Genomic DNA, 7736 nt, shown 5'->3' with positions numbered 1-7736 from the left:
TGGGGCAGGACCCAGGTCCCCAAACACTTTTTTAGGACAGTAACTTGCATATTACCCTTTAAAATGAGCACTTTAGATTTCTCCCATAGACTTGTATAGGGTGTTCCGGCTTTTCGAATTTGCTGCGAACAGCCCAAATTGTTCACTGTTCACTGAACAGGCGAACAGGCAATGTTCGAGTAGAACATGAGTTCGACTCGAACTCGAAGCTCATCCCTACCACTGACCAGACAGAGATCACTGTTCCCGATGACAGGGAACGAACAGTAGATCCCTGTCATGTAACTAGGCAGAACAGTGAAATGCCTTGTTTACACATTCTGCCTCTCCTCGCCACGATCACGGGCCGCCACTATCCTGCTTTTGCGGAATGACTTACAGGTACGTCAGGTACGTCAGGTAGCGCAGGAGTGCCATTCTGCCAACGTATATCGGCGTGATCCGGTCGGAAAGTCAGTCCTGAAAGCTGAAAATTGGCTTGGACAGGAAGGGGGGAAAGTGCCTGATATTGAAGTGGCTAATATATAATAATTTTGTACAGTGATTATATATATATAAACATGTGTAGGGATTTTTTACTTGAATTAAAAGGATAGCATGCCATTTTTGGGACCCTCATCATGAACCTGTTTTGCATTATTCAGACACCAAAATAAGATATATAAATATATATATATATATATATATATATATATATATATATATATATATATATATATATATAGAAATTGAAGAAAAATCCAGGGGGGCTAGGGGTTTACTGATCGAGAAGGATTCTTTGGTCTTTGGTGCTGCCCAACCTGGAATTAGTATTAACATCAAATTAAATAAAGATTTTTTTTCTTAGTGGCTTTAGTATTCTTAGGCCGCGTACACACGCGGGGACTGTTCGCTCAACTTTGTTTGTCAAACAGTTTCAGCGGACAGTCCGCTCAAACTTAGCATGGACGGACTTGCCCACACACGATGAACGAACAGTCCGCTGAAACCGTGCGCGATGACGTGAACGGCACGTACGACGGGACTAGAAAACGACGTCCTATACACTGCAATGCAACCTTCGGCGTGTAAATCCTTTCTGAGCATGCGCGGAACTTAGTTTGACGAACAAGCCTACACACGAGGGGACTGTTCGCTGAAACAAAGTTTCAGCGGACAGTTTTTCGGAAATTCCGAAAAACTTTGTTCAGCAGACTGTTCGCTGAAACTGTCCGCTGAAAGCCCACACACGGGCGGACTGTCCGCTGAAACACTGTTCAGCAGACAAAGTTGAGCGAACAGTCCCCGCGTGTGTACGCGACCTTAGTTTACTTTTTGACAAACGCCAACATGTCAGTGTGACAACATACACACAGCCACAACTCATGAACTATTTCTGAATGAAAACCAGAATGAAAATGACACAGTGACGTCTGCTAGAGATATGCAAATATGGTTTATCATATATCAGCAATACGTTCCAGTTCAGGAAGCCTGACCACTGTCTATATGATTTATAAAGGTAATATTTTCCTTCAACTCAACAAATAGAGTAACAGAGGAAACCACAGATTATCAGAGAGCAGTGGAAAGCCCACAAAGCTGGATATATAATGCCGGGGTCCCAACTTGATGTACAACTCAGAGCACCTACCTGCTGTACAGCTCAGAACATCTACCTGCTGCAGAGACACTCACATAGAGGACAGAGGAGAACTATGGACATCACAAGAGCCACCATGGTGAGGACCACTTTAATGACCCTTATTTATTTTCAGCTTTCTTGATTAGATGTCTCTCTCAAACCATGCAAAATTAAGAGGAAGCCTGGCATTTTTACGTTTTTATTATATTGTTACAAATTGTAAGCCAGAGCAGCAAACTTATTCTGCAAATATTTTCTCACGGTGTATCTAGTAAATACTCTTAAAATTGCCAACGATTTACAGTTGGAAAAATTCTTATTTCACTTTCAGCTTGTGAAAAAATGTAGACATGAAATGTTGAGTCTTTGTCATTATTCCATTGTCAGATTTTCCCTCATCCATGACAACTTCTGTTGGCTAGTATGGATATTTAAATGCCTATTTTATCATATTGTTTCAAATTGTAATTCAGGGCAGCAGGAGTCCTATTTTTTATTTTCTTCTCCGTGACAATTTTCTGTTGGCTAAAAATGATATTTTAAAGGCATGTAAAGGCTTTACAGCATAGAGAGATTACACAGTTAAGCAACCCATAGATGACTCAATTTTCTTTTCTGCAACCATGGATTGCAGGAAAGAAAATCGCTGGTTTCCCTCATCAACACAGTCAATGTTGATGGGGGATTCCCTCTGGCAGTGCTATTGTGTTCTGCAGGTAGGGAGCCTTTTCTGCTGGCAGAAAGCAATGAATACTGCAGGCAGTTATAGCTGCTGGCAGTAATCGCATGCAAAATATTTGACAGGCTGGGGATACTGAAGTTGCTACTGAACTGGCCAAGATTCAATCCATCTATAGCTGGCTTTAGTCAGGTTGAAAAAATGCATAAGTTCATTGAACCCAACCATTCGAAAAATAAATTTAAATGTTTAAAAACCATATAGTTACATAGTATTCAGGCTAAAAAGGAAAAAAACCTCCATATACACAATCATACACACACAGTTGCTCCAGCAGGGAAAAAAAATCCCTTCTGATCCCCCATTAAGCAATTATATTCCTTGAATCAACAATCCTTGGTGTTATTACCTATAATATATATCTTATATACCGAACTCTAAACCCACAATTTGTCCAAAGGAAGGTAATAAAGCATGGTCTAATTTGCACCAACCGTACATTTTACAGTTCTTCCTTGATCCCCTCAGGCGATCAAATATTCCCTGGATCAACAATCTGTGAGGTTATTGGTGTGATTATCTGTTGCACAATGCAACAACTGAATTGTATTGCTGTACAATATTAAAAGTATCATAGAGACATAAAGAGTTAAATTACCATTGAGCATTCCTACACCTTTTTTTTCTTTATATTTTCTTTTTTTATGTTTAGAACTAAATATAACATTTTCAAAAATATTTTTCTTTCTCTTTATATTTTATTTTCTATGTTTAGAACTAAATATAAAATTTTCAAAACTATTCTTCTTTCTCTTTATACCAGTATTTTATTTTTTATGCTCAGAACTAAATATAACAATTTAAAAAAACATTATTTTCTCTCTCTCTCTCTCTCTCTCTCTCTCTCTCTCTCTCTCTCTCTCTCTCTATCTCTCTCTCTCTCTCTCTCTATATATATATATATATATATTTTTTTTTTTTTTTTTTTTTTTTCTGGTCAGAACTAAATATATAATTTTCGAAAATATCCTTCCTTTTAAGTTAATTAAATGTGATTTGCAAATTAAAGCAAACACAACACAGAATATGTACTGTGATCATATAATCTGATTGCCCAATTTCACTACTTGTGCATCCATATTGATCAAAACTGTATTGAATGAATTTTAATTTAAATGTAATTTTAACAAAATTGGTAATTGTGCTTTCCTTTATTTTTTGTTATCAGTTTTGATTTAACTAAGAAAAAAAAGTGTGAGACACATTCAGATTACATTGAAAAAAGACTCTAAAATATTCAAATACACCAGTCTAGCATTAGAAAGGATTGAATAGCTGTATTAGGTCAGAGTTTCTTTATTCTGGTGTTCTTATATTTGGCAATTTCTTTTCACCAATTTTGTTTGGTAGAAACATGATTGCCTGGAACTGAACCCTCTCTGGCAATTAACTAAAATTACCAAAATTGTAGTGGGGCTAGCTTTAGCCCCATACACACTATCAGATTATCTGCTGAGTTTTTCCTTCAGATTTACCAAAACCATGTAGTAGAAGGGCCTGCCTGATTGCATACACATTGAAACTCCTAAGGTTTGTCCTCATATTAGATGGTTTTGGTAAATCTGAAGGAAAAACTCAGCAGATAATCTGATAGTGTGTATGGGGCTTTAGAAGCACCTATAGGCTGGAATTGTTTTGTTGGATTTTCACTGCAATTTTGGGTGTTTCAAACTGGGAAATCATGCAAAAAGTGGCACATGATCTTTAACTGTGGCATTTTCTGTAGAAAAAAACTCTTTGCAAAAATATTTTTATCTGCAACGCCAATCAAACATATTTTTTGTGATCAGATAACAATTACATTTTTACAGATTTCAATCCAGTGGAGTTGCTTTAGTAAAGAGTAAATGCTGTTCACTAGCAAACTGAATTATCAATTTGCAAAATGCAAAGTAAGTAAATAAGATTAACCTCTGTTCACTTTGAATACTCAATTATGAGTAATGGAAGTTGAAAAATCAGGCTTTTTGTTATTAGGTTGAGGTAAATAAACATAATTTTATCTTATTTACTAAGCTCAGCAAACATTCATTTTGCCAAGTGAACAGCCTCTGTTCTATAAGAAATGACCCACTTGTGTTGTAAATTCTACATCATTAACTGGTCTTTATTTGCTCCTCCCAGATTCAGCTCACTGTGCTGGTTTTGCTCCTGGGAGACTCCCTATTGATCCCTATTGCGGCTGTGGATCCCCATCACAAAAAAGGAGGGTGTGCGCTTGGTACAAAGTTCCCCCCATCAGTGAAAGTTAATCTGAACATTAATGGACAGGGGGCCCTCGCCATAAGCGGTGATGTGAGGACACGTTCCCTCTCTCCATGGGAGTACAGGTAACTCTTTACTTCTGCCATCTCTGATAAAAATGCATTAGGAGACAAATATGGAGATTGTGTGTGCAGCTTTTTTCTAAATGTGCATTATTTATAATTCACATTAGCTTACATTTTCATAGTTTGAAAAGAGAATAATTAAAAAGATGTCTTTTATTAAAACTTTTGCATTTAACTTTAAATGTAGCTTAATATACCATTGCAATAAGTAAAGGGGAGCTCTTCTCCCTGCCAAAGTATTGGTATTTCTGTTCAGCCCGTCCTAATATTTATACTGCCTGCCGCACAACACAAGTTATATTATGATGCAGATGCTTTCATTAAATAGAATTTGAAATTTTAAAAATGTTTTTAATACTTTATAATAATATTGCAACAAAACAACTTTTTTAGGCTTTATTATATTTTTAGGTGTGTAGATGTCCACCTAAAGGGACAAACGAAATTTAAAAAGAAATGAACAAAATGAAATGTATGAATACAAAATGTTTCTGCACTACTCCAAAAACTTTAAAGAAAGCAGCTATACCAATCCAGTCTGTACATAGGGGTTGGTTTACTATAGAAAAATAGACTGTTCACTTTGCAAGGAAATTTAGTTCAGAGCTTAATGAATTTGGTGAATCATGTGTAAGCAAATTGCTGGTTTAATTTTCCTTGCATGTGATTGGGTATTCTTTGCAAAGCAAAATTCCACCACATTCACTAAGCTTAGGAGAAAATTGAAAATTCTTTTGCAACGTGACTAGCTGTAAACCAACCACTAAGCACAGACTGGATTGGTATAGCTGTGTTCTTTCTGGATTTTAGAGTGGTGAAATTGGAGGATCAGCATGACTAACGCTCAGAAGGAAAGCTCAGAAGTGGTTACCTTGGTGTTCCTCTCAGCTCAGTAAAATGTATTCAGGTTGTGATCTTAGTCCTTTTGCCAGTAGACCCAGTTACCATTAGAAGTTCTCTGACTGACTTTACTTGTTGTCTGAGGTCGCTCCATAATGGCTTACAATGTATGCTTTCTCTTGTTCACAGCTATGATGTAAACAACAATCGATTTCCCTCTACAATTGCTGAAGCCAAGTGTCTCCATACTGGGTGTTTGGATGCAGAGGGTAATGTGGACATCAACCTGAACTCGGTTCCCATCAGTCAGGAAATCCTGGTTGTCCATCGGGAGATGAAAGGCTGTGTCCCCACCTTCAAGCTGGAGAAGAAGATGGTCACTGTTGGCTGCACCTGTGTCCGGCCCACGGTCCAGGAGCAATAACACAGAATAAGAGTGATGTTACTGGACTCTGTTAACATACCCACCATACATAGTTCTCTAAAGGATAAGGACAGAACCTCCCACTCGCCGTGGGTAAAAAAAAAGTTCCACACCTAAAATAATATTAATGTACTCAAAGAGTTTACTTGAAATATATCCAAAGCCAAACTTTTGGATAACGTAAGGAATGGTTCAACTCCTGTCAGCTTTTTTTTTTCCGCTTTGTGTCCCATTGGGGAGATTTTCCTTTGCCACGACAGGAAATAAGGAGAAATCTCTCCACACTAATTAAAATCCTCTGTTAGATTCTTGCCACTGGAAAAAGAGTCCTTAATGGAGGATTTCATGTCTTTTACTCTGGCAACTCAAAATATTAGATTATCTCTTTGCTTTCTGTCCCATAACAATGGATAATGGACAATGGTGGCAATGGACCAGGACAAATAGAATGGGTGAATCTTCCCACCGACAGAAAAAAAAACATGGCAGAGGTTCTAACCCTTCTACACTCCATCCAAAAACAAAAAGAAGTGTCTTTGGATACACTTTAGCTGTCAGGTAATATAATTCAGAAAAAGAGAAGCCCAGGAGCAAAGCATTCTGTACCATACAAAGTAGATCATGCTGGAGGTCTGAGTAGATAAGGTGTGAACTATCCCTTTTTTTTTTCTTCAATGAACAAGGTTTGGATTAATTTGAAAGTTTCCTGTTAGACACTTAACATAGGTCTGTGTGTCCTTGTATCCCTTGCATTGTGAATTTGCTGCTTTTGATAAACTTTATATACGTTACCATGATAGCACAAGGAGTTTAGGTTGTGGCAAAGGTTAGTGTAAACAGTCATTCAACTTCCAAATTTGTTTCGTAACAAGAGAAGAAACATACCTAGCCGGTGCTATGTATTTCTTAATCCTAGTCCTTTGCAGTATATATTTTACTGCACAATGACAGGTGCACTTTACATACATCCTGTCACCCAACTATATTGTAGGCTTGACCAGTACATTGAAGCATATTGCCTATTATCCCCCTAGATTATTATTATTATTATTATTATACAGGATTTATATAGCGCCGACAATTTACGCAGCGCTTTACAACATTGGGGTAGACAGTACAATGCAATACAATTCAAGACAAGGGGAATCAGAGGGCCCTGCTCGTTAGAGCTGTCTCCTGCCTGCTGTGATGAGGCATGTTCCTAGTGAAATTAAAAAACGAGGACAAGATAGCAGGTTCTACTGAACTGGGCATTGTTTTTTATTATATATTTCCAAATATATATAGGATTAGTAGCACTGATTAAGTGTGGTTAAGTTTGTAGCAATGTACATTGCAAATTTTATAGTAACTGTATTTTTAACTATGTATTTATATATTTATATCTTCTTATGGGATAGCTACATTTTATTTATTTGATATATGATGATATAAAAAAATAAAAGAAGTAAATGAAAAATGAATGTTGTAAAGTCATCTTTATAATAAATGTTGCTAATTCTTTACTGAAAATTAATAAAATAATAGTCAAGCACTTTCAACTAAACACACTAAAGCAATAATTATACAAAATAAATAAATATATATATATATATATATATATATATATGTGGTCCTCTGTAAGCTCAGTGGACTATGCACCCACCCAGAGGGCGCGGGGGGAACATGTGGCAGCGGCGGGATCACTGGATGGCTATAATCCTGCAATGCTGGCTTGTGCGACACATCCTCATGTCCTCATCCACCCATTGGTAACTATATCTCTATATGCATGGAGAC

General features: G+C 37.0%; 1 protein-coding gene across 1 annotated transcript; it reads left to right on the top strand.

Annotated features, from left to right (window-relative positions):
* The first annotated feature begins 1634 nt into the window (after positions 1–1634).
* On the top strand, positions 1635–7304 carry LOC143990286 (interleukin-17F-like). Its single transcript, XM_077490345.1, has 3 exons — positions 1635–1721; positions 4488–4693; positions 5723–7304. The coding sequence occupies exons 1-3, from the start codon at positions 1698–1700 to the stop codon at positions 5955–5957; spliced, it is 465 nt and encodes a 154-aa protein (XP_077346471.1). The 5' UTR covers positions 1635–1697; the 3' UTR covers positions 5958–7304.
* The last annotated feature ends 432 nt before the right edge of the window (positions 7305–7736 follow it).

Source organism: Lithobates pipiens, unplaced genomic scaffold (genome assembly GCF_037356315.1).
Source record: "Lithobates pipiens isolate NorthernLeopardFrog02 unplaced genomic scaffold, aLitPip1_a1.2 Scaffold_18, whole genome shotgun sequence".
In the NCBI taxonomy this organism is placed as follows: Eukaryota; Metazoa; Chordata; class Amphibia; order Anura; family Ranidae; genus Lithobates; species Lithobates pipiens.
This window is presented reverse-complemented; position numbering and strand designations above follow the sequence as displayed.